Source organism: Colossoma macropomum, unplaced genomic scaffold, assembly GCF_904425465.1.
Source record: "Colossoma macropomum unplaced genomic scaffold, Colossoma_macropomum, whole genome shotgun sequence".
NCBI classification, from domain to species: Eukaryota; Metazoa; Chordata; class Actinopteri; order Characiformes; family Serrasalmidae; genus Colossoma; species Colossoma macropomum.
Genome location: NW_023494807.1, coordinates 8,739,851 through 8,767,283, shown reverse-complemented (window position 1 = coordinate 8,767,283; position 27,433 = coordinate 8,739,851). Strand labels below are relative to the sequence as shown.

Sequence of the window (27,433 nt, the reverse complement as noted above, 5' to 3'; positions counted from 1 at the left end):
CATCGAGTGTGACTATGAAACTAAGGTGTCACTTGACAATACCGTAGAAAAGTCCAGATTATAGTAATTTTGTCAGTGGCGTTACAGTCATCTGTGTCACAGCTTTACTAAGGGTCAACTAAAAAGGCTGTTTTTCACTTGAATTACATTTCAACATTCATACCCTGTTTGTCACACATTTACAGAACAACTCAGCAGCTTTTTCATGAGTAAACAAGAGTAAACAAAGGAAACTAATTCCCAGTCAAGTCTGGTGCCTTGTTTGGGAAGTAGAACTTCACCCTGTGGTTTTCTGGAGTTGGACTCACCAATACAAAACCAACTAATGAGGTAAATTTACAAACTTAAGGATCAAAACTCACAGGAGTGACTTCACAGATGCTGAAAAAAATTTGATGTGAAGCAAGGTAAATTTACTTTGGTAATTAATTTGTTTTTGTCAGTGGTGCTACAGAGACACAAAATGTCCTTAAAAAACAGGAAGGTATTTTTAAAACTGGAAATGTGCCATAAACTTTGCACAGGCCACATACCTTATTTTTTCATTATGTTAAATTTAGTAAATAAACAGTAATTGTGCATTAAAATGTGCATCACTTAGAAAATTAACAACGCATGTCATTTGACCAGGAGTGCCCAAACTTTTGCACACAACAATATATGTGTGAGTGTAAAACCTAATAAATGAATCCTGATCAAAATAACTGCATTTGATAATAATACAGTGTTTCATTTTGTCTTACATTTTGAAAATCCACAAAACCCAAAATTTAAATTGTAAAAGTGCTACAGGGACATAAAATGTACTTAAAAAACAGGAAGGTGTTTTTGAAAGGCCTTTTGCATGAATATCTCAAAGGAAGAAAGACTAACTCTGAGAAGTCCACGATTAGTAAATTATCTTTTAACATTTCTGATAAATTTGGCTAAAATACTAACAGCTTCATGTGTCACACAAAGATTGTGCCAGCAGTGTCAGTTATTAAACATTATGGAATTTTAAAACTGAAATAAAATAATAGTATGAATGCAATATTTGTGATTTTCTGGCTCTGGAACTAAAGTAATAGTGGATATTTTAGAAAAGCTCAGATTTTTGTCATTTTGTCAGTGGTGTTACAGTCAGTAGAGCTCAATTTCACATCAACATTCATACCCTGATTGTCACCACAATGATAGAACAACCCAGGTGCTTCATGAGCAAAGAAAAGTAAAGGAAAGTTATCAAGTGTGGCATCACAAATGTGTCCAGGCTCTAATTCCCAGTAAAGACTGACGTTTATATTAGAAGCTGAAAGGTATTCCTAAAGCATTCCAGGCTCCAGGTGTTCCTACTGCACCACTTCCCTTCTTACATGTGGCGCTGTGGCTTAGTTGGTTAAAGCGCCTGTCTAGTAAACAGGAGATCCTGGGTTCGAATCCCAGCAGTGCCTTGCTTGTTGAGCAGAACTTCAACTTGTGGTTTTCTCGGGTTGAACTCACCAATACAAATCCAATTAATAAAGCAAATTTACACAGTGAAGGACAAACCTCCCAACAGGCTTTAATGTACATATGACAATACATAATTTTTAAACTTTCAACTAAACTACCACAATATACACTAACACTACATTAAAAAGCATGTCACAGGAGTAACCCAACAGATGTTGAAGTACTGATTTATGTAAAACAATTGTTTATATGCTTTTTTGTTTAGGTTTAAATTGAAACAAAAGCATTAAAATGATTGCCCGTCTCAAGTTTATAAAGATAACATTTATAAAGATACACATTGTCAGTGGACGATATTGCAGAGAAGCTCAGATTTTAGCAATGTAGTCAGTGGTGTTACAATCAAAGAATGGCTCAGGTTCTTCTTCCTGAGTAAAGAAAAGTAAACAAAGGAAACCTATCAAGGCGGTGTCACCGATAAAGACGGGTGCTCATGTGAGAAGCTGACAGGCGTTTTTAAAGCAAGAATGCCCGCACAAGGTGTGGCGCCGTGGCTTAGTTGGTTAAAGCGCCTGTCTAGTAAACAGGAGATCCTGGGTTCGAATCCCAGCGGTGCCTTTTTTTCTATTATGTTAAAATCTATATAATGGTTTTCTGGAGTTGGACAGAAGAGCAAAAGAGGTCCCACTTAATATTTTCTCTAATAATTGTGTAGTTACATGTGAACAACATATGCAACAACAATGTAACTACTAATGATTGTTACAGATGGAATATAGAAGTACAGCTTATGTTGTTAACATATGTAATTAAACATGTGTATACTTGTGTAAACGTGTAAACTTCAGTTTTGCCTCATGTAATTACACAAGTGTATCTTAATAATTGTAACAGTCTCTGTCATGAATTACACAAGGCTAGTAATACAAATGTAATTACATTTGTAATCAGACTGGAACAGCAGTTTTCCAGCAGTAAAAGGAAGTATGTAATAACTTACATTAAGACATTACTTACACTGTATCTGCCAGCTTTCCTAACATTTAGCTAATATTTATGTTGCTAGAGCTGTGACATTGTTAAGTCCCTTTATCTTAAAATGCAACTTTTATGACATCAATTAAATGTGTTGCAATACCTCTAAAGCAACGTCTATATTACCAATCCATTATTACACAATACCTACATAACAACTACACAGGAACTGTCCACTTATTTTAAAGTGTAACTTTAACAATACACTACAGGAAAATTCCTGTGTAGTTATTATATAGGTACACTGTAATTACAGAATGGTATAAATTAATGTGATATAATTAGGTTACCTTGTTACAACATAGTTATTTCACAGTAATTATGTAAAACATAAATGTAATGTTATGTAAAACATACTTCCTTTAAAAAAGACTTCTGCTGTGAAGTGTATCAAAAAGATACACTTGTGTAATTAAATGAGGCAAAACTGAAGTTGATACACATGTGTAATTAAATAGGCTTTACTTCTGTAATCTATCTGTAACAGTGACTAAATCATCAATAGTTACACTGTTGTTGCATATGTTTTCAAGTGTAACTACACACAGTTATTAGAGACACAATATAAAGTGGGAACGCAAAAGAAAAGCAAAGAACCGGTCTAACAAGATGGTTAAGGCAATAAGCTTAAAAGCATGCAATGTACATACAGCAAATCTCAACAATATGTATCAATTTGACCCTGCAATTTTGAAAGATCCTATCAAGCTGGAAGTGCACTATGTAATTCGATTTTATCTGAATGGAAAGTACAAAAATAATCTGTTCATTTCTTTAGTTTACAACATTAAACTGCAACCATAGAAAAATAAAGAAATATGGCATGTAGATTACTGTACATTGAACACTGATATGCTCTGTGCAAACTACACAGGCTAAACAATAAGAGTTTTACATGAGAAGTCAGCTTGTAGTTCTGCTGAATGTTCTCGCTGTACCAGTTTGATGGCATAGAGCCAAATGTGTTCCCTCTATGAGAAGGGTCATTTAAAGGTCACCAGAAGAGCACATGGTGACCTCCATTAAAAAGCAACAACAGTCGGTCTTTGTTTTTTTGGTTACCATTTAAACCAAATGGTTGATCACTTACAAAGAAGCTGAGCTTGAACAGTGACCTGAGTTTAAAGAATTAAGCTAAATGAATAATTTGGGTAAATCAAGGTTTAATAATACGTAATAAGGCGTAATAATGACTTTTGGCACGTCAATGTATGTTAGTTTTAAAGGCACAGCAACAAAAACAGCCTGTTTAATTCCACAGGATAAAGAAAGGTTGGAAAACAGTCGTGTAAAACTGCATTATGACTGTTTTTGGTATTTAAAACCTTAGAAATATTATAAGTGGACCTCAGCGGGAAAAAATAAGTACTGTAGGATATGAACCCTTTAACAGAGAGATTAACAGATCTAGATATTGGAAGACAGACAGAGAGTGAAGTGAGTAAACAGTGCAGAACTAAAGTGATACACTAAAAGGAGAGAGTCTGTCCATACTAACCTGACTCCCTTTCTTCTTCCTCCTCTTCCTCAGCCTCTTCCTCCGAGCTCTCACCCGATGACGATTCTGTACTGTCTGCAAACAAAAAGATCAAGGCATTCAAAACCTGTCCTGAAACACTCTGAGTGTACACGTCTAAAGCTGAATGATATTATTTAACTTGTCTAAATGATGTAAATGATCAATTGGAGTGCAATAAAAGAATGTGAAGAATATGACTAAACACCAACATCAGCATTTGAAGTGAATATATGCCATACCTGAGCTGGTATTTCCATTTTCAATTTCAATACCTGTTTTAGGAAACAGAAAAAAAGACTTAAGCAAAGTAATACATTCAGTAGATTAACTGAATGCAAGCCTAGAGCGAAATCCAGACTACATTTACAAACTGGAATACACTGATTTGAATCCTCAGTGCAGAATTTATAAGTGCATTTAATCCTTTACTGCATAAGTAATGAAATGCACTTTAATAACACCAGAAATCAGAATATTTGACCAAAAATACGAATATGAATTCTATAATTGATGTTTTAATTTTAATTTCTATCCACATGTGAGATTCACATACTTCATGTATGTTCATGTCAATAGCTGAGCACAATTACAGAAAAGGTGCAGAATCACACACTTTCATTTTCCATTGAGTGTTTAATACATCATGAACTACATTTTGTTCACATTACAAGCCTCATTTGTCAAATCCGATTTTTTGCTCAAATCCGATCTCTCTGACAGAATGATTCAAATCTGTCCTTAATGTGAACGAACCGGCGTCCTGAAATGACCCACATGCGCACATCCTCTTCAGTAACGTCACGTGAATGAATCCCGTGCACCATCGGCAAACAGACTAACGAGCAGAACGAGCTTCACTGAGAAGATAATTAACTCTGATCAGCTCTCAGCTTCATTATTAGATCGAGACGAAGGAGAAAAAGGTGAGATGTGTTGCTTTTCCATTGGTCACAGGCTTTAACTTCTGTTCGGCGCTGCTGCCATCGTAACGCTGAATGATGGTGCACGCGCAGTGGAAAAAAAAGCACATGAATTCCGATCTGAGCGTCACATTAAGGTCGAACGGCCATGAATCGGATACATATCCAATCTAGGACCACATATGAAAGGCTACGTTCACATTACCAGGTTGAAGTGGCACAAATCCTTCTTTTTGCCCTAATGTGACTCAGATCTGATGTTTTCAGGGCTGGGTAGACCAGCAAATCTGATCTTTTCAAATCCGACCTGAGCCACTTTCATATGTGGTCCTAGATTGGATATGTATCCGATTCGTGGCCATGTGACCTTAATGTGACACTCGGATCGGAATTCATGTGTTTTTTTTCCACTGTGCGTGTGCCATCATTCAGCGTTACCATGGCAGCTGCGCAAAACAGAAGCTAAAGCCTGTAAACGGTGGAAAAGCAACACATCTCACCTTGTTCTCCTTCGTCTCGCTCTAATAAAGAAGCTGAGAGCTGATCAGAGTTAATTATCTTCTCAGCGAAGCTCATTCTGCTCGTTAGTTTGTGCTGATGATGCATGTGACGCACGTGATTCATTCACGTGACGTTACTGAGTAAGATGTGCGCATGCAGATCATCTCAGGACGCCGGTTCGTTCATATTAAGGACAGATTTGAATCACTTACCTAAACGAGCATGAACCATACTGTCAGAGAGATCGGATTTGAACAAAAAATCGGATTTGAGCGACAAGGCTTGTAATGTGAATGTAGCTAAAGTGGCTCAGGTTGGATTTGAAAAGATCAGATTTGTGTGTCCACACAGCCCCGAAAACATCAGATCTGAGTCACATTGGGGCAAAAAATCTGATTTGTGCCACTTCAACCTGGTAATGTGAATGAGCCTTTGCCAGTGTTGCCACGTTCTCAATTTTCAAGCCAAAATAGTTTGTCTGAAATGTTTAAGTTTCTGGTGGGCCGTGTTTAAGCAAACTTTGGTTCGGTGTATATTTGCTGGATCTAGCAACCCTGTCCGCCGTAGGGGACACTACAATTCAATCATACCCATTGAAATGTTGTATAAATCGACCACTGACTGCATGTGCATATGCTGAGACGAGCAATACATATATATATATATATATATATATATTCATCACAGTACTCTCTTCTGAGCACAGTGTAGGTGTCAGCAGTATTTCTAGAACAGTGGCCAGTTGCATGTTTCATGAAAACACAAAGAAATGACATGTAAAGAGCCTGCAAAAACAACCAACCAAAAGCTGACTGGCTGTTAAACTGTACTGCTTTTATCTAATATTTATCAATGTTTGTGTTTTGTTTTGATGGTGCAATTTGTCTGTTCCATCCTGTTAGCAATACTGGGAAAACAAAACAATGTGACATATATTTTGCATCATCAAATGCATTTTAGCCAAACCGCCCACCCATAGGAAACTACATTTTTCATTTCATAATTTTCATTTATAAGCAGACTTACAAGCAAAAACCTATAGAATCCAGGAAAATCTGAGTCACAGCATTAATGCGCTGGGAAACAGTGGTTTTAAATGCCTGTTCTGGGGGCATTTCTGTTTTTCCCTAATCCAATACACGCAGTTCAATTCATCATTTAATTACCAAGACCAAGAGATGAGTCAGCTGAACGGAAAATGCTCCGTCACGGGTTCCTCAATGCAGGTAACCACTGTGGTGAAGGTAGTCGACCTGGCATGGTGACCTACTTCGCTTTTCATGGCTACACTAAATTTCGCAGGACATAAAAAGTGTCGACTCTGGTGGGACTCGAACCCACAACCTTTGAATTGCCTCACTCAGACAGCTAGAAGTCCAATGCGCTATCCATTGCGCCACAGAGCCCACCCACTGCAACTCCACAGAGCAAGCAGTGTTTCCTCCCCCCCTCAGGGGGAGCATTCAGGGAGGTGGGGTGTTGGTATGTGGGGGGAGGGGTGTTATTCTAACATATACAGACTTGTCTCAGTATTCTTTTTACTTAATTTGGTATTCAAATAAAGCCTATATGGTTCAAAATAAAAAAAAGTTGGGTATCTAGAAGACTAGACTAGAAGATTTTTAATAAAACATCACACTCTTAAAAAAGATGGTTCTTCAAGAGTTCTTCAGCATAGACAAGGGTTCTACATAGCTTTAAAAACGGTTGTTCTATTGCAGGAGTCTTTAATTAAAATTCAATTAGGTCCAGTTAGGGTAAATAATCCTCAAGCAAAGGTCCGGTAACATCATAATGTCTAACTTGCATCATGATTTAGTGCCATATACTGTATAGTGAAGCAGCCTAGTAGTTATATCAACATCTTATGTAGTCGACAACTGAATATCAAATCAAATACAATTCATTAATATTTCAACAATATTTACTGTCAGTTTTCTCTTTTTAGATCACGTCATGTAAAATAATTTCGCTCTGACTTACTTTCTTCTCCGACTGCTGTTTCTCGCCTCGTCCCTGCCCTGCGTGTGCGTCACTCATTCAAGTCACAGTGCTCATTGTAATGCACAGATCTGATTGGCTGAGTAGCATCACGTGTGATATTTACAACGCATGCGATTGGTCTGTGAGTCTCCCGGGCCGCTAAACCAGTACCATAAAGGCTAGAAAAGTTACGCTGATTAAAATAGGCCCACCCCGTCGAAATGAAATAATTCTCCACAGTTTATCGGTTACAGGTCCAGGTCCGCATAGGACAGCGTCTAGGTCCGGACTCAGACCGCGGTCCGCCTATTAGTGACCTGTGTCCTATTGCATACAAGCTTGATATCGTAACAACAGCAGAACCCTTTTTGGTGCTATATAAAACCATTTTCAAAAAGGTTCTATACAGAACCATATACAACACATTTTCCATCAATCTGAAGAACCATTTCACCATGCAAAGAACCACCAAGCATGCAAATGATGATGAATTAAATTGAATTAAAAGGTAAAATTAACTATATGATTTATTTTAATTAAGTTTTCATGTAATAATATTTATCTGTGTCCTGACTGAGTATTCAGGCCTAGTCTGAACCAAGTAGAAATGAACAGTGTGAATTAAAAAAAAAAGATTTCCAGTATGATTTGCCTTTCCAAGATTTACTGTAAATGTATTCAAAATGTATTTATTTACTTTTATATGTATTGATATGGAACACATAAATATATATTTTAAATACAATGTACTACATGTTCAGCCACCACTACTTTTTCAAAGTATTTTGCCCAGCCCTGTTGGTAATATTCCTCTTACAGGAGTTGCAGCGACGGGGTTTTCAGGAGGACAGTGGGACAGGCCCCTGTCTAATACCCCAGAACTTACTTAAATTAGACTCCTTAGACCAGAAAAGGATCCGGGAAATCATCCCTCCACCACTCATTTCTACACCAGCGTCATTATTACTGTGCAACAACGGACACATGGAGCTGTCCCAATTTTTCTCTGGCCCAGTTTTCATCTTCAGGTGCTAAACGTACTCATTATGAGCTCATCTGTGTCCAGTCTCTCACGCCCACATACTAATCTGAGAACTCTTCACCTCCTTCATGTAGGACCATGAAATGGATTTTACTTTTCAAATGAGTTGTGGCCAGAATTGACCATATACACAATTCTGAGAAAGTCCCACCTCCCTTGGTGATTGTTGCTACATCCAACAGGCTACTTGGTAGCATCATTACTGCTTGTGCTAACAGATTAACCCCTTAAAATCTCAGGCTTATTACATACTGCACTGAAAAGATGGTTTTTCAAGGGTTCTTTAGTGAAGAAGATGGTATATAAAACCATAAATGCTCAAAGAATCCCTTTGCATGTTTAAAGGGTTCTCTGCATTGTAAAATGGTTCTTTAGGTTGATGGAGAATGTTCTACATAGAACTTTTTTGAAAAGGGTTCTGCTGTTGTTATGATGTCAAGCTTGTGACAATAAAACACTTTTGTCGCTGTATAGAACTATTTCCAGACAGGTTCTATGTAGAGCCATCCACAGCACAATCTGAAGAACCCTTTCACAATGCAAAGAACCATTCAATCATGCAAAGGGTTCATTGAACCACTTTCTTCACTAAGGAACCCTTGGATAACTATCTTTTAAGTGAGTAAAGCTTATTATTCTGTAATTACAGGGACTTCAATGGGAGCTGGTTTAGTTGGTCACCCATCACTGTATATTACAGTCACTTCATTAACCTCATAACTTTGTTACGTATGATAATGAACATATCATAACGCAGCACTGTTTAATGCAAAAACCTTTGCTTTATAAGTACTTTTGGTCACCAATTTACCACCACAAGTCTTATTTAGCACCAATCCAGCAGCACCCTCTTCTCACACCGGGGCTGAATCTCAAATGGTTCCCAGCTCGCTACATAGTGCACTACGTAGGAGTTTAAATACTGGATCCTGCAGCCCATCAGTGAATAATACAGCTAAGAAATAGTCATTTGGGACTTAGACACATCCATACTCAACACATAGTGCACTATTTGGCTGTAGAGGCTAGAATTCCTAAACTTCCATAGTTAGCACACTATTTAGGGAGTATGGAGCCATTTCATGTTTGATGCTCTACTTAAGGTAGATCTGACTGAAATAGGGACTTTTCTGCACATTTTAATGCATAGTTATGGTTTATTTGCTAAATTTAGCATATTTGGAAAAATGTAATTAATAAGTGGCCTGTGCACATTTTACATTTTATATTTTTTTTTAATAAAAAGAATTTGTGCATTAAAATTTGCTTAAAAATATCATGTTTTAAGTTATAAAAGATGTGTTAACTTATTTTCACTTAGACAATCAAGAAAATGTCTTATTTGACATGGGGTGTTCAAAATTTAGCACATGCTGAACAGACAATGTTTCAGTTAGTTTTAATTTATAATTATATAATAAGCAGCAGATAAGACGACATAGTGCAGTTTAGTTTCAGAGATGCTTCATTCTGACTAATTACTGAACACATTTAAATGGTATGAGTGGTGCAGATCTCAAAAGAAGACACCAGGAAGTACATGGTTAAAGCAATAAGTGAGGTTACAGTGCCCTCTGCTGGAGAAACTGAGCTGCAACAACGTAAACAGGCCTTACCTTTCAGATCTGAAGGGGGGATGTCTCCAGTTCTGCAAAGAGAAAAACAAAAATCAGTTCAGAGGACACATTAAAGAAAAAATAATTTGACCAGATTCAAACTTAGTCTTAAGGTTACACTGAGTTTTCTCAGCTCTAATTCACCAAATCTCCAAATAAGCAATTTTTTGGTACCATAAAAGTATTAAAATGTGATAACCAGCCCTAATCAGGTATTTCAGAGCAGAGAAAACAGAGCTGTCCAGTGCTGTGGTCAAATCAGAAGCACAGCAGTGAAGCCACTCTTGGATGAAGTTACAGCAATCACGCAGAGCTATTATTTGAGCTAAATCTGTGCACTCTAGTAAAAGAAGGGCGGTTATTTTTGGACTTAGCAAGAAGTCTGAGTTTAGAGGCCGGCTTCCAGAGTTGTGTGGTCAGTCTTCAGGATAGCTTACAACAAACTATCTATGGTTAGAATCAAAACAAATCAAAAATGCCTGTAATGTTTCTATCGCCTACTTGTTTTCTTCTTTATCATCACAGCAATATGACTCAGTGCTCTAGATAATATTAGGGCTAAGCGTTTCATTATTTTTATGTTGAAATCACAATTTGAAATAGAGCTGCAATTTTAATTATATCCCACATTCAAAGCTGCCTTACAAAGTTTACAGATGATAATTTTGGCCCAAAAGGCAGAGCCCACAAACTGTCAGTTTGACATTATAGAGGATGTGCTGGTCTTCTTGAGCAAAAAATGGAGCTTAATAGAAAATGATCTCATTTAAATCACAATGTTGGTCAGAAAAGTCACAATTAGAAATTTCCCCAAACAGTTCAGGCCTATATAATATGCAATCAAAGCCCTTCAAGCACAGCTGCCCAAATGTTGTTAATCATTATCATGCCTTTTCCAATACTGATTTCATAGAAGGCTCTAATATAAAAATGAGTCCTCTAACCAATCATGTCCCCTCAGTGTACTGACCAATTACAGTGCCATATGAGTGTTTCTGCGGGTGTTCAAGGAATCACGATATTTATGTAATCTAGAAGTGAATCTTGATTTTTCGGAGTGAGGCCTTCAGTTTGGGCCATAATGTAGAAACTGTTATTATGTATTATGAAACCTATGAATGTTTTAACCCACACTTATAATAAAATGATGTAAAATAATTCCATAAAATAACAGTATTACTACAGTTCTTATAGAGTTTAAACACAGCAAGCTGGACAATTCAGTGAGATTCAAATGAACTACATTCACATACATGTAATCTTCAGGCCTTCACTGAAGGTGTGGAAGGCTCTGAAGGTTCCACTCTGATGTTATTCATCAAAAGTGAACTAATTTGGTCTAAATAATCTTTAATCATATCACATTAAGGATTTAGCAGTGTGTTTATTAAGGAGTCCATATCATGAAACAAACTCTTGCTTTTGTTGAAGTAGTTTGTAAACAGAGCAAAAGTTTCTAAATGCACAATTCTTTCAGCCCCAAAAACAGGCTGTTTTGGATTGACTGTGTTAAGTCTTGGGTTCACATGACTTTTAAAGTCTTAACAGGATATAACAGACTGGGCATCTCACACTATCAAACTGGTTTCAGTAGATTTTTTGGGGGGACTGAAATATCGAGGATCACACATTAAACCACTTTGGATCACACACTACTCAACTTTTAAGTTGTAGCTGAACCAAACTGAACTCACTGAACTCGAGCAAACTCAAGTGTTCTCCTGTTACTAGGAGACGCAAGTAAACAAACATGAAGTGGCTCATGCTGTTCTCTGCACGGCTTCTCTGCTGTTTGCACTGGCACAGTAAAGAAGCAGCAGGTAAACATATTAAAAATGTGATTAATATGGTCATTTTTTAAATGTACGAGTTTTAAATGTAAATGTTTAAATGTTTAAATGTTTAAATGTTAAATGTTAAATTGTGCTCGTGCCTTAAACTCTGCTCCACACGTAAGTGACTTTCCGCCATTTTTCTTTGTTTACTTGCTGTATTTTCTTCTTTCACACTCTCAGTTTTCATTGGCTGTTGCACAAATCTGTTCCGATTGAATCATTGATCAATTTACACTAGATTACACTCAGAGCCAAAAAAATTCAAACATGTTTGATAAACTCCAACTGAACTGAATCAGAACAGAGCTACACAGCCCATTTACATAGGTCAGTCTCAAAGGCACAGTAACAAAAACAGCCTGTTATTTCTGAAGGATAAAAAGTTATGACTGATACATAAAGCCAACCAAACATCATAACTGGACCCTTCAATATATTTCAAGGCATTTCTGAATCCCAATTTGTAGCAATATGATCACAATACCAGTGTTTGTCCATATGGTGCAGCCCTACCTTTAATCCATCTGATTAGCTCTTTGAGGGGGAATTCCACCCATTTTTTAAATTTCTGTCTAGTTAAATGTTTAAGATTTAAATAGTAATTCAGAGTGGTCTAGCTGTTAAACCTAGACCAGTTAACAAATCTTCATACATATGCAATTTGTGACAGCAAACATATAATTTTTACTTCATATACATTACATTTATAACCAACTACACAAACGTGCATTAGCACAGAATATCAATTCACACTGAACCACCATTTGAACCACAAGCATTAGGGCAGCAACCCACCACTTTCTGAGTTCAGGATGTTTAAATCAAAAAGAAAATCTCAGCTCTCTCTAAACTGCTCCGAACTAAAAAAAAACTCATTAGCGTAACCAATCGAAATCTCCATTTTAGCTGACAGATGGAACATTTCCAAAACAGCCTTCGTGATATCCTGTTCATTAAGAGGAGCTGCAGCAAATCCAGTAAAAATGTTTTTACTGTGATGCACTTGGTCACAGTTTATGTTACACTATATGAATTTACTAAATGCTACTAAACCTCCACATGTATTTAGGTCCACATCAAACAACTAATTAGTGGTCTGGCATGAATCGTAGCTCTCAGCCCGCTTTTTCAGCCTGCCAGCAGTTTCTATGCAGAAACAGTACAGAAATGCAAAATCTATGCTACAATATACAGTCTAGGCTAATAAACAAATCAACAAATCTAGTTTTAGCTCCTTGACAGGTTGATTAAAATCCCTTGAGTAGGTTATTGTTGTGAACACACAGGGTCTCCTCCTCTTTCTATCACGCTACATTATCTGGTAAGAAAGCCAGCAACAGTCAAAGCAGCAAGTCAAAATTTTATTATTAATTTCTTTATGTCATCTACATAAAGTTTATATGAGTAACAAATGGACAATACAGATGTTTATATTATGTGAAAAAGCAACAGAAAGCAGCAACCGTTCTTGCTTCACGACACGTGTGCGTCACGTCCGGTGTAAAATAACAAGCGTCGTAGAGTGGTTCCGGATTAACACGCGTGCCGCGTCACATCTAGTGTGAAATGGGCGTAAGTGAACCCTGCTTCAGTTTGCTGCTCGTGGGAATACATTTTTATGATCATCCAAACCAGACGAGAGAATTCAACACCAGAACAGCTTTTCTCAGAGCACATCAGCGCTGTACTATCCGCACATCTGTCTGCTTAACATTTCCCTCTTTACAGATGCTCATATCATTCTTTCAGCACAAGCTGCTGTTAATAATGTGGACGAACAATAAAATAATAGCATATAACATAAACATGTTATACATGTTTACATACATACATGTTACAAACCCTAACATGTTTTATACAGCATAAAACAGATATGCTTTTGATTTTGGCCCGTGGATCCTGGAGCGTATTTTTTGGCCAAGCATCAGCCACCAAGAAGCAGACATCAAGGAACGTTTATTAATATTGCTTTGATTGTGATAGACATATTCATTAAGCATCTCTGTTTTATATTTTTCTATTCTCATGGTGGCGAATGTGAGAGTCACAGAGCGCTTGTATCCATGCAAAATTTAGGACCAATAAACAAACAGCCACATGTACAATCTGGTGCTCCTTGGCTGTAAACTACATAAAAAGGATACAATATCCCAAAAAACCCAAACTCTGGTGCTGACTTTAGAAAATGAACTGGGTTTGAAAACAGTCCGATGTTCTTTAGAGATAGCAAAGTTAGACATCTGAGGCTGGACTAGAGGTGGGTGATACGGCAAAATTTTTATGATACACCATGGGTGTTAAACCCAACCACTTAAAGGGCCATATTAAAAATAGGCACTGAATAATTAAATGATTAAAAATAATTTTAAACAAAAACTAATTGTTTTACATAAAACAATAGGCTACATCTGCTGCAAATCACTGTTAAACCTCTTTAAATGTCCCCAGTGGACAGCAGGTTTTTTAAAACTGCCCATTCGCTTGAACCGACAAGTGGCATCTTATTTTTTTTGTTTTGTTTTGTTTTTGTGGTACTGTCCCATAGATCGTTGTTGGGAAGGGGGTGGGAGCACATGTTATGTTGCAGTGCATGTTGGGAACTGTAGTGCAGCTCATAGTGAAATGGGCCAATATTAATCGCAAATTAAAATAATTTTTCAGGCCGAATAGGATTGAATTCAGTTATTTATAACATTTCACATACTGTGCTGCTCAAAATCCAATTAAACAGGACTAATTATGCTCTCATTGTAATCAAACATGCAGTTGGTAAGTGGTTTTACAACAATGACAATACCCACAATATCCTCAGAAAAGCATACTGTGACATACAGTAATGTAATTTATCACTGTAATGATAAATATTGTCATCTTGCCCAGCTCTGGGCTGCATTGAGGGAATAAAGGTAAAAACAAACACTGACCCTGTTCATAAATAGTTTTACAAAGACTTATTAGCATGACGAGGTAGTTTTGGATAGTCAGTCAGTGGCCTAGTTGCATTTTGTCCCTCATTTTGTCAGCTGTGTTTTGTTTTTGTTTTTTTGACGGTGTGGTGCCACTCCTGTGCGTGATAATAGCTCCCTCTTGTGGAGAACCGGCTCAACACTTTATAATGACCTATGGATGCCCTGTTTATCAGTCACATCACAAACTAATCACTAAGCTGATTCACCAAGACTGTGAATTTTGAGCGATTTAGGTCACTGAATCGTGGCAGCCTTAACTGTGATATCACTCTCATCCAAATTAAAGTACCGTGATCTGAATTTGAGTTCATATCGCCCAGACCTACAGACGAGGACAATGAAAGTGAATTTGATGGATTGCAAAAAGGGGAAGGAAAAGAGAGATGAGAGACGGTGTGAGTGGAGAAGGAGGAAAGGAAACGGGCGGAGTGATCAGGCATTCCAAATGAAGGTGTGGGGGGGGAGTGATGAACAAAATATCTCCCAGCTGTGGATTCCTCACTCTAATTCACTCTCTCTACCTCTCTCTCTCTAAAGTCTAATACAATACAAATGTAACCAGGTCTTAGCACCACATCTGTAAAAGCACACAGTGCCTCTCTTTCTTTTCACACTCACTCGTCCGCGCACTTCTCGCTCTGTCAGTTAAGGCACAACAACAGGAAGTGGGAGAGCTGCCAGTATCTCTCGCCCCGAGCGCTCTGACCCATTTCCACACCAGCTGCACTGCCCAACCTGCGAGGACCCCGCCTGAACTTAAGCAGGGTATTGTTTAAAAACCTCATATAATCACTAAACCTAAGCAAAAGAGCCACAGTTCACTTCAGGACACTACACACTACTGCCAGCGTTAAAGGAATAGTTCAGCAAAACATCTAGTCTAGTCCAGATGTAGTTAATCAACCAAGACATGTTTGGCATCTGAAGTTTTGTTTTTTTAGTTTTGCACTTCCTGCAACTAGGCTAAAGTAGCTAAAAAGCAATGGAAGCTTAGAAGCATTGATTAGCACAGTGGTAACAGCATGCCTTCATGTTTATAGATAACAGTATGCCATACAGTGCCAGAAACCACATAAGCTCCACATGGCTTGAGGTGAGTGATGATGCATGAGGTTAACGCAATGGTAACTGCTTATCATCAGTTTTCATAACTTCTTAGCTACATTTATGGATATGGCAGTGTTTAGTGTTATCAGGACAGTCAAAATAAAACTCATCACTCCAATATTCATTAAATCCTCACTGCAGACAACATCCTTTCGTAAGTTTGAAGCCTCTGCTACGGCTCTTCACATGTTCCTGGACAAATGAGATAAATGATATAAGAAATCTGACAAAGCTAAACTTGGCTTTTTATTTGAATTTCACGTTCCTTAAATGGTGCAGTAGTCACATTCAAGCGCCTGTACAGGTGACAGAATGCAAGTGCTGCTCCATTTAAGGTGGTATGGGAAATTTGAACAAAAAGTGGGCAAATAAAAAGCCAATTTCAGCCTTGCAGAAATTCACACAAGACTCAACATTCAGCACCTACATTTTTTCTATTTTTGCCAGAAAACAATATCGACAGGTTTGCTTTTATATTGATCAGTTTTGTTTTTACTAGTTTGCACAATAAAATATATAAGGTTTTCTTTCGTTGTTAAAAATGGTTCTTATTAAAAAATAAGGGGGCCCTACAGTAATAAGCCACTATTAACTAAACCACACATAAGCCTAAGGTTACCATGTCCAATGCCAAGCGTGGGCTAGAGGGGTATAAAGCCCCCAGCAATGGGCTGCAGAGCAGTGAAACTGCATTGTCTAGAGTGATGGAGCTCCAGCCAATACCTCTAGGATGAGTTGGAGTGGTGTTTGTGATCTAGAACTAATCTTCCAACATCAGTATCTCACCAGTGCTCCCACTGCTAAATGCAATCAAATCCTCACAGCAATGTTCCAACATTTGGTGTAAAGGCTTCCCTGAAGAGTAGAGACAGTTACTGCAACGGAGGGAATTTTTTGGAATTGGACATATATATATATATATGTATATGTATGTATGATTGTATATATATATATATATATATATATATATATACACACACAACAAATGGCCCAACACTATTAGTTAGCAGACTAGATTAGGGCCAAAATACTGCTCTCATAATCCACATTATGTGATCAAGAGGACATTGAGAGAGAGTACTTATGTCTCGTTTAAGCAAACAAGGCGAGGTGTCTGCGCAGACATGGAAATGTAGCACAGCGCACCATGTGGGCTTCAGCTTGGCTGGGACTCGCAGTCAAAGCCACTGGCTGATGTGTTTGCACATGTCAGCGTGCTGAAAAGAGAAAAGGAGAAAAGGCCTGCGGCTTAATAGTGGAAACAGTGTAAGTCAGTGGATGTCATGATGGAAACAACACCCGCAGAACAGGTTTAGCTTGTGAAGAAGTAGGCTACGCTTTTCTTCTTTTGTCAGCTTATCTCTTCCTTTTTTTTCAGTGGTGGTAAACATGCGCAGCTCGAGCCGACAGCGAATACAGCAAGACAGGATTGCTTTCGTTTTTACTCAACTGTTTTGAAAGAAGGTCTTTGATTGCTTATCAAACATTATTCAGGGTATTATATGTTTTACCAAGATTATTGCCGTGTCATCAGGTCTAGCCAGTCCAGTAGGTGCTGTTTATGGGTCCCTGTGTGTGTGTGTGTGTGTGTGTGTGTGTACCCTGCTTTCTAGAAAGGACTTCTTATTACAAGAAAAGAGGGAGATGGAGGGAGAAAGGACGGCCTCCTCACTTGTTGTCACAATATAGGGATTTTGACCTTGATACTGACACCAAGTGCAGTTTCACAATACTTAAAAGATGCCAAAACAATATTATGATGAAAAGTTAGACACCTGCCACCTGTGTGGTGAGTTTAAAGGGAATTTTTCACCAGTTTTTTTTAAATATCTGCATGATTCAGCCATTGAGACTTAAAACAGAGTGGTTTGGTGTGAAATGGTTGATTGTAGAGAGTCAGATTTCTTTACAGTGGTGGTGATAGGAACCAGGGGTCACCATGACTACAACACAAATATAGACATTTTATTCACTATCCAAAACCACATAATTATAGGGAAAATGCGCTTAAGTTGATAAACCACTCTTAACTATTACCATGTTATCTGCTGAGATCATACGTCATCACAGCTGATCAAACAATCTCAAGGACAGCTTCTATCAAGTCAGCCACTCATACAACATGACGGAAAAGCTAGTTTGGGCTGCCAATGGGAACGTGAAAAAAGCGTTTGCTATTTATTTCATGTATAAGAAATTTTTATCGTTGTTTTGTTGCATTTGTCAATCAAATGCGTAAACCCGCCCCCTAAGAAGTGTACCCTGTGTCTTTTTAGGCATGGAGTGCTGCGCATCTCATGTTTGATAGCATGAAACGCCCCTTAATGCTGCTTTCTAGGGCTGCAACTGTTAAATATTTCCATTTCTAAATATTCTATAGAATATTACTTTGAATATTCTGTAACAATAAGAAAAAAAAAGTTTCATTTTAATAACGGAATAGTTTTTTGCCCTGTTGCATAAATTGTATTATTATTATTTTTTTTAATAAAACGTAATACTACAAGTCAAAGAAAAGAACATCGCTATTATATAATTATTTCAAAGCAAGTTGCTGATCCTACCCAATCTGGCAACCCTGATCTGGCTCTAAGGTAGAGCTGAAAGATTAATCATTATTATTGAAATCACATTTTACAAGAGTGCTATTTTTAAATCACAGGAGTTGCACTTTTAATTACAGTCTACACTATGAAGAAGTTTTAAGTGGGGAGGTTTAACCTCATAACACAGAGCTTGTGAACTGCTTGTAGATGAGTTAGGCCAATCAGAAGCAACTAAATGCTCATATGCTGTGACATCACAACCACAACAAGCCAAAAAAGTGAACATGTTGGTGGTGTTGGTAAAAAAAAAGCATGGACATCGATTTAAAGAAAACAATTGCAATTTAAATCACAATACCGGTCAGAAAAATTTGATATTTTACCCAAATCGTTCAGCCTACTCTGAAGAGCAGTGAGTGGAGCTGGAGAGCAGCATCTTTTTAACCATCGTCTTAAAAATGAAAACACATTTTGGTGAACACTTATCAGTGAACAGAAGAGTAATACGCACTATAGAGGATGTGTTCACTTATTTTCACTTAGAAAATCAACAAAACATGCCATTTGACCAAGGGCGTCCCAGCTTTTGCATACGACTGTATGCTAATATCCATCACAATCAGCTTGAGTTATGTTCATTGTTTCTAAGAGTATAAGTTACAGAATAAAAATCTTCAGCTATACACTTTATATATCCTATTGGGCATAACCAAAGACAAATTAGTGCAATTTTGCTTACCTATGAGCAGAATTCAATGTCTACATACTCGTAGCCTCTTTAAATAGTATTGAAAATTAGAGTGTTTAATTGTTTATCATACTGTAGGATTGAAAAAACACTCGACTTTCAATACGTCATGCAACACTACTTCCCACATGCAAACACAGCCTGCTGGAGGCCAGGTATTTGTTTTCTGTGAGAGACAATGAGTCAGACAAGACCACAACATTTGCATGGACCTCCTACTTTGCTCATGTCTGTTAAAGGAAACTAAAACGGCCAGAGACTCGGCACACAGCCTACAGCCGACACTACACAGTACCAGTGCATGTTCACCCAAATCCAGACTGACCACCACAGCAAACACAGCACATGAAAGATAGCACTCAGGGACACAAAGGTGTCGGATGTCAGCTAGAATTACAATGCAAAGACGTGTGTGTATTCGAGTGCTGTAACACGGTCTCAAGTTTCCATCTGCCTGGAGGCAGGAATGAGTCAGACTGCTTTATTATTCGATAAATCAAACAGAGAGTCTAAGATGTTGTTCACTTCTCTATCTGGACTGCTCTGTCAATTAGCAAGCGGACCTCAGCCTCTAAAACCAGTGATACAGAACTACTACTAATAATAAAGTATTCAGAATTTACTATAAATGATTCATTATCTACTACAAATGAATCAGGAACTACTATAATGATTCAGTAACTACTACAAATTATTCAGTATCTACTATAAATGATTAAGTAAATGATATAAATGATTCAGCATCTACTATTAATGATTCAGGATCTACTATAAATGATTCAGTAACTACTATAGATGATTCAGCATCTACTATAAATGAATCACAACCTACTATGAAACTAATACACCTGCATAACATTATGACCACCTCCTTGTTTCTACGCTCATTGTCCATTTTATCAGCTCCACTTACTATATAGGTGCACTTCGTAGTTCTGCAATTACAGACAGTAGTCCATCTGTCTCTCTGCATACTTTGTTAGCCCCCTTTTACCCTGTTCTTCAGCAGTCAGGACCCCCATGGCCCCTCACAGAGCAGGTACTATTTGGGTGGTGGATCATTCTCAGCACTGCAGTAACACTGATGTGGTGGTGATGTGTTAGTGTGTGTTGTGCTGGTGTGAGTGGATCAGACTCAGCAGTGCTGCTGGAGTTTTTAAACACCTCAGTGTCACTGCTGGACTGAGAATAGTCCACCAACCAAAAACATCCAGCCAACAGCGTCCTGTGGGCAGCGTCCTGTGACCACTGATGAAGGACTAGAGGATGACCAACACAAACTGTGCAGCAGCAGATGAGCTATCATCTCTGGCTTTAAATGTACAAGGTGGATTGACAAGGTAGGAGTGTCTAATAGAGTGGACAGTGAGTGTTTAAAAACTCCAGCAGCACTGCTGCGTCTTTTTGTTGTTTGGAGCACTTTAGCTCCGCCCACTCTCACAGAACATATAAGGAGTGTTTCAGATCTGAGTGCTTTTTGAATGAAGCATAATACGACAGTCAATCAGAACAGAGCTCATTTACAGTCATTTATCACTCTTAAAGGCGCAGTAACAAAATCAGCCTGTTTAATTCTAAAGGTTAAAGAGAGCATAGAAAATAGTCATGTAAAAGGAATTACGATCAATTTTTGTACCTAAAAGAACATTTAAGTTATATGTGGGCCTGAAAGGAAAAAATAAAATACAAAAATAATTTAAGATACGGACCCTTTAAGCGTTACCAATATCACATGACTCTGATATTATTGTGAATCCCTACTTAAGAGTTTAAAGTGGCTAAAGAGATCATGTGAACTATACGGTTAATGTAAAGAAAAGCAGAGAAGTGGTACTATTACATGCAGTAATGAATGGAGGACACCGTCCCGACTTTCTGAGTAGGAATTCACAGCTGATGAGACGTTTTCTAAAACCTGTCTTAGTTAGAGGTCAGAAATTCTGAGTTAGGAGTTTTACTTACACACTGGATATTTTCAATGCATTTCCCCATATGTTCCCTTCAGTACCTGCCCATTAGTTTGTTTGGAGTCAATGGTAGTGATACACCACAGCATATTGTATTGTATTGTATCATATCAGATGCTATTGCAGTATTGCGACTGTTAGTGTGTTAGCTAGTGGCTAAAGCTTTAGGCCGGAACAAGATAAAGCCTGCTGGAGGCCAAGTATTTGTTTTTTGTGAGAGACAATGAGTCAGACAAGACCACAACATTTGCATGGACCTCCTACTTTGCTCAGGTCTGTTAAAGGAAACTAAAACAGCCAGAGACTCGGTACACAGCCTACAGCCGACACTACACAGTACCAGTGCATGTTCACCCAAATCCAGACTGACCACCACAGCAAACACAGCACATGAAAGATAGCACTCAGGGACACAAAGGTGTCGGATGTCAGCTAGAATTACAATGCAAAGACGTGTGTGTATTCGACTGAGTGCTGTAACATGGTCTCAAGTTTCCATCTGCCTGGAGGCAGGAATGAGTCAGACTGTTTTATTATTATTCGATAAATCAAACAGAGAGTCTAAGATGTTGTTCACTTGTCTATCTGGACTGCTCTGTCAATTAGAAAGCGGACCTCAGCCTCTAAAACCAGTGATACAGAACTACTACTAATAATAAAGTATTCAGAATTTACTATAAATGATTCATTATCTACTACAAATGAATCAGGAACTACTATAATGATTCAGTAACTACTACAAATTTTTCAGTATCTACTATAAATGATTGAGTAAATGATATAAATGATTCAGCATCTACTATTAATGATTCAGCATCTACTATAAATGATTCAGTAACTACTATAAATGATTCAGCATCTACTATCAATGAATCACAACCTACTATGAAACTAATACACTTGCATAACATTATGACCACCTCCTTGTTTCTACGCTCATTGTCCATTTTATCAGCTCCACTTACTATATAGGTGCACTTTGTAGTTCTGCAATTACAGACTGTAGTCCATCTGTCTCTCTGCATACTTTGTTAGCCCCCTTTTACATTGTTCTTCAGCGGTCAGGACCCCCATGGACCCTCACAGAGCAGGTACTATTTGGGTGGTGGATCATTCTCAGCACTGCAGTAACACTGATGTGGTGGTGGTGTGTTAGTGTGTGTTGTGCTGGTCTGAGTGGATCAGACTCAGCAGTGCTGCTGGAGTTTTTAAACATCTCAGTGTCACTGCTGGACTGAGAATAGTCCACCAACCAAAAACATCCAGCCAACAGCGTCCTGTGGGCAGCGTACACAAACTGTGCAGCAGCAGATGAGCTATCATCTCTGGCTTTAAATGTACAAGGTGGATTGACAAGGTAGGAGTGTCTAATAGAGTGGACAGTGAGTGTTTAAAAACTCCAGCAGCACTGCTGCGTCTTTTTGTTGTTTGGAGCACTTTAGCTCCGCCCACTCTCACAGAACATATAAGGAGTGTTTCAGATCTGAGTGCTTTTTGAATGAAGCATAATACGACAGTCAATCAGAACAGAGCTCATTTACAGTCATTTATCACTCTTAAAGGCGCAGTAACAAAATCAGCCTGTTTAATTCTAAAGGTTAAAGAGAGCATAGAAAATAGTCATGTAAAAGGAATTACGATCAATTTTTGTACCTAAAAGAACATTTAAGTTATATGTGGGCCTGAAAGGAAAAAATAAAATACAAAAATAATTTAAGATACGGACCCTTTAAGCGTTACCAATATCACATGACTCTGATATTATTGTGAATCCCTACTTAAGAGTTTAAAGTGGCTAAAGAGATCATGTGAACTATATGGTTAATGTAAAGAAAAGCAGAGAAGTGGTACTATTACATGCAGTATTGAGTGGAGGACACTGTCCCGACTTTCTGAGTAGGAATTCACAGCTGATGAGACGTTTTCTAAAACCTGTCTTAGTTAGAGGTCAGAAATTCTGAGTTAGGAGTTTTACTTACACACTGGATATTTTCAATGCATTTCCCCATATGTTCCCTTCAGTACCTGCCCATTAGTTTGTTTGGAGTCAGCGCTAGTGATACACCACAGCATATTGTATTGTATTGTATCATATCAGATGCTATTGCAGTATTGCGACTGTTAGTGTGTTAGCTAGTGGCTAAAGCTTTAGGCTGGAACAAGATAAAGCACATCTTTTGTTTCAAATATTATCCTTGCATAATGTTGAATGCTCTAATAAACTAAAATGGAAACATTGACCTTGTAATGTAAGGCACATTTTCAGTTACTCCCTATTTTTGTTGTATTAAAATATTATAGACTCAAGACACCACTGAGTTGAATTACGAATGTTACAATCCTAGTCAACAGGTTTTCCGCTCTTTTGCTCAGTTCAGGGAAGTGTGGTTATCAGTCGTATGCAAAAGATGTGACAAGACTGAAATTTCTTTGTAGAGACTCTCTTTACAGTGGTGATGATAGGAACCAGAGGTCGCCAAGACTACAGCACAAATATAGACATTTTATTTACCATCCAAAACCACCAATGAACCTACACGTGTCTTCTGAGCTTTAATATGTAATGTTGATGATGGTAAAAAAAAAAGTTCTTTGGATACTATTTTGTCATTCACTCAATATGTCAATTATTTAATATTTTGAGAACATATATCAGTATTGTGAGTCAATCTTTGAGAACATAAGTCATTATTTGAAGACACTAAGCCAAATCTTTGAGAAAATAAGTTAGAATTTGTGGTATTAAGTCGACATTTGAGAATATGAGATTTTTTTTTTCTAGAAACTAAGTCAGAGAACAGAAACAGAAAGGATTTAAAAAAAACAGGTTTAGGATAAAATCTCTAAACAGTGTCTCAGATATCAGGCAGCAGAAACATTGCCAGGTCATGTAATATCTTCCTGTGAGGAAGCAATTAGAGGTGGACGTCTGGTTTCACCACCACTGGGACCACTGCGAAGCATTTCACATCGAATTATTTCTTCCCCTTTATCTGCATAACCTATCATCAACGATGTTCCTTATCAGCTACAGTAAAATTCCATTATCTGCATGCATTTCATATGAACCTTGGATATGTGGCCTATAGGCGCCTGGCAATCATAGGCCTACAGTACTGTGTAATGTTTACTTATTTGTTTGTTTTTATTCCAGTGTTTTCTGTACAAATACATGCTAAACGCCCAGATACGTTTGCCTTACGACCTGCATGTACCTCTTCAGTACGAATGGATCCTTCTCAAAACTATCCCAAAACAATGTCTCAGGCATCAGGAAGTGTATTCATAACCATTTTACATAATCATTCTCTGTTTAGATCTTATCCATTTAATTATACAGAAATTTTGAAAAGTTGGTGGAGTTCCCTTGTATTTGGACTATTCCTTCATTCTGAGTATGAAATATAACACTTGTGCTGCTCTTGAACCTGCAGCCTCGACATCTTCACCACTGTTGGGTCTGATGATTGCTCAGAATTCAGTTCTTCAACGTTCAAAACAAAAGAGCACATGGCACTGCACGGTGGAGTCATGGTTTATCGCTTATTACAAGTTAATAATGACCCCTTGGTTTGTTATTAAGCCATGGTTGTCCACACGAGAGGACACTGGTTACATTACAATGTGTGGAGGGTGATGGAAGTGTAGCTATCCGTTTAGAGGTAACAGACAAAGACATCATGGCGCATCTCTTGCACTTTCACTTTGTCCAAACCAAAAATAAGTCGTAAGTCGTTCGTGGTGGCTAACGTTCATTTCGGAATGAATAAACGGGGGTAAACGGGGTAAATGGGGCAGGTTGGCTTCGTGTAGCTGTTTATCAACCGCCATTAACCACTTCACACAGTTACAGGCTAACTTTGAGTTGAAAAGAAATAAACATCAGCTCAGCGCGAGGCTGGAGTGGCTTCTTGTTCGAATTTTTCCGTTCCACCGTTCGACCGAGGCGCCAGAATGTAACTGCTGTACCATGTAAGGTGGAACGGAAAAATTCGAGCAAGAAGCTGGCGAATAAGAAACTGACCTCAGCTCGGTTGCTTAGTTTAGTAGTCCCCATCTCTACTTACCCATCTTCAGCCTGCTTTGCTTCTCCAAAATTAGCCATGTCTCCTACCATCGTCCAAACACGAACTGGCTGGGTTTAACTGGCGCCACCGTTGCGGAGATGTTTCCTCAGGTTGAAGATGAATTTAACAACCAGGAGCATTCAAAACCCAGCAAGGTGAGCTCTCACACCAGCATCCACCTAAAGCTGTTCTTATCACGAACACTCGGCTTCTCGGCTTTGTGTGCATCTAACCCGCCTCCTCAACACACTGTAGATCCGCTCTCCTCACAAGGAAGGATTTCGAGCACGTTGGCAACTTGGAGTAAAAACGCTGCACAATACGACGCGTACAACTTACAACTGCTTCACCTTCATCGCCCAATCAAAACAATGTTGCCAGCTCGAGGCAAGGGGCGGAGTTAAAAGGCCCGCGCTTTTCCCCACAACAACCCATCAGCAGTTTCCCTCTCCTGTAACTGCAGGCCGGGAGTCACAGCTTCAGGGTCCAGGTTAAATAACCTTTGTTGTTTAGAGAAGTCCAATACCTGGAAGCCAATTTCCTCCTGGTGTTTGTCTCTCCGTCTGACTTAGTATCTCAAAACAATGACGCATTCTCTTGAATTACTCCAATTATGACTTACACATTTTGACTTAGTATCTAAAAATAATGACTTATTTTCTCAAATTATAATTCACTATCTCAAACATATTAAATGAATGACTTATTTTCTCAAAGCCTTGAATTAGTGCCTCAAATTACTTAGATTTGACTTGGTATCTCAAAATACTGGCTTATTTTCTTAAAATATTAAATGAATAACTTATTTTCTCAAGGATTTGACTTAGTATCTCAAAATACTGACATTTCATTTATTTGTTGAAGGATTCAGCTTAGTATCTTAAAATAATGACTTATTTTCTTAAAGATTTGGCCTAGTATCTTTAAAAAAGACCTTTTTTAGCACATTTTGACTTAGTATTTCAAAATGCTGACATATTTTCTCAAAATATTAAATGAATACCTTATTTCTTCAAAAATTTCCCTTAGTATCTCACAATACTGACTTATTTTCCCAAAATATTAAATTAATAACTTATTTTCTCAAGGATTTGACTTAGTATCTATAAATAATGATTTATTTTTTGACTTAGTATCTAGAAAAAAATGCTTATTTTCTCAAATTTCAACTTAGTATCTTGAAATAATGGCCTATTTTTTCAAAATATAAAATGACTAAATTAGTACCTCGAATTATGACATATTTTCTCAAAGATTTGACTTTTCACAAATTTTGACTTACTATTTCAAAATACTGACTTATTTTCTCAAAATATTAAATGAATAACTTATTAGCTCAAGGATTTGACTCAGTATCTTAAAATGATGACTTATTTTATCAAAGTTTGACTTAGAGTCTTAAAACAATGACTTATTTTCTTACATTTTAACTTACTACATCAAAATACTGACTTATTTTTTGAAAATATTAAAGAAATGACTTCTTTAGTCTTTAAATAGTACCTTGAATTATGACTTATTTCTCAAAGAGTTGACCTGTTATTTTAAAATAATGATTAAGTTTCTCAGATTTTGACTTAGTATCCCATTTTACTGACTTATTTTCTCAAAATATTCAATGAATGACTTATTTTCTCTCATTTTCTTTGACCTACTATCTTATAATGAAGACTTATTTTCCAAAAAATACTTTTTTTCTTCAAAATTCACTTAGCATCTTGAAATAATAATGACATTTTCTCAAAGTCTTAAATTAGTACCTATAAACATGACTTACCTATTTATTTGACTTGGTATCTCAAAGTACTGATTTATTTTCTCAAAATATTGACTAGTATTTCGAAATAATGACTTTATTCTACTTACTTTAAGTTTTGACTTAGTATTTCAAAATAATTACTTGTATCAATATCTCAAATACTTTTGCAATATCACAATGTAATGACATATTCTTGAGATTTATCAGGTGTATCATAAGGGGTAACACAGAAATGTGCAACGCTCGGCGTTCACAGAACTGACACTGACAACAAGTGCAAAAGGTTAATAAAGAGTATAAAATCAAGTGAAACTAACTGACCCAAAATTCTTATAATACACTGGAAAAAATTCAAAAGTACACTAACCTATATCAACACAATGCA

General features: G+C 37.5%; 1 protein-coding gene and 3 non-coding genes across 4 annotated transcripts in view; 2 read left to right on the top strand and 2 right to left on the bottom strand.

Moving 5' to 3' along the window:
- The window catches only part of si:dkeyp-97b10.3 (NACHT, LRR and PYD domains-containing protein 1 homolog), a 45,619-nt gene extending 19,967 nt beyond the window's left edge, over positions 1 to 25,652 (bottom strand). The window contains exons 1-4 of the mRNA XM_036556537.1: positions 25,290 to 25,652; positions 10,051 to 10,082; positions 4,228 to 4,260; positions 3,968 to 4,042 (exon numbers count right to left, since the gene is read on the bottom strand). Coding sequence (XP_036412430.1) covers positions 3,968 to 4,042; positions 4,228 to 4,260; positions 10,051 to 10,082; positions 25,290 to 25,339 — 190 coding nt within the window. The 5' untranslated portion in view covers positions 25,340 to 25,652. The remainder of the gene's footprint in view (positions 1 to 3,967; positions 4,043 to 4,227; positions 4,261 to 10,050; positions 10,083 to 25,289) is intronic.
- Positions 1,360 to 1,433, top strand: trnat-agu. The gene has a single exon. It is a non-coding gene; the product is annotated as a tRNA-Thr (tRNA).
- Positions 1,979 to 2,052, top strand: trnat-agu. Its single transcript has one exon. It is a non-coding gene; the product is annotated as a tRNA-Thr (tRNA).
- On the bottom strand, positions 6,726 to 6,815 carry trnar-ucu. The gene is given in 2 exon segments: positions 6,726 to 6,761; positions 6,779 to 6,815. It is a non-coding gene; the product is annotated as a tRNA-Arg (tRNA).
- Positions 25,653 to 27,433: the final 1,781 nt, after the last annotated feature.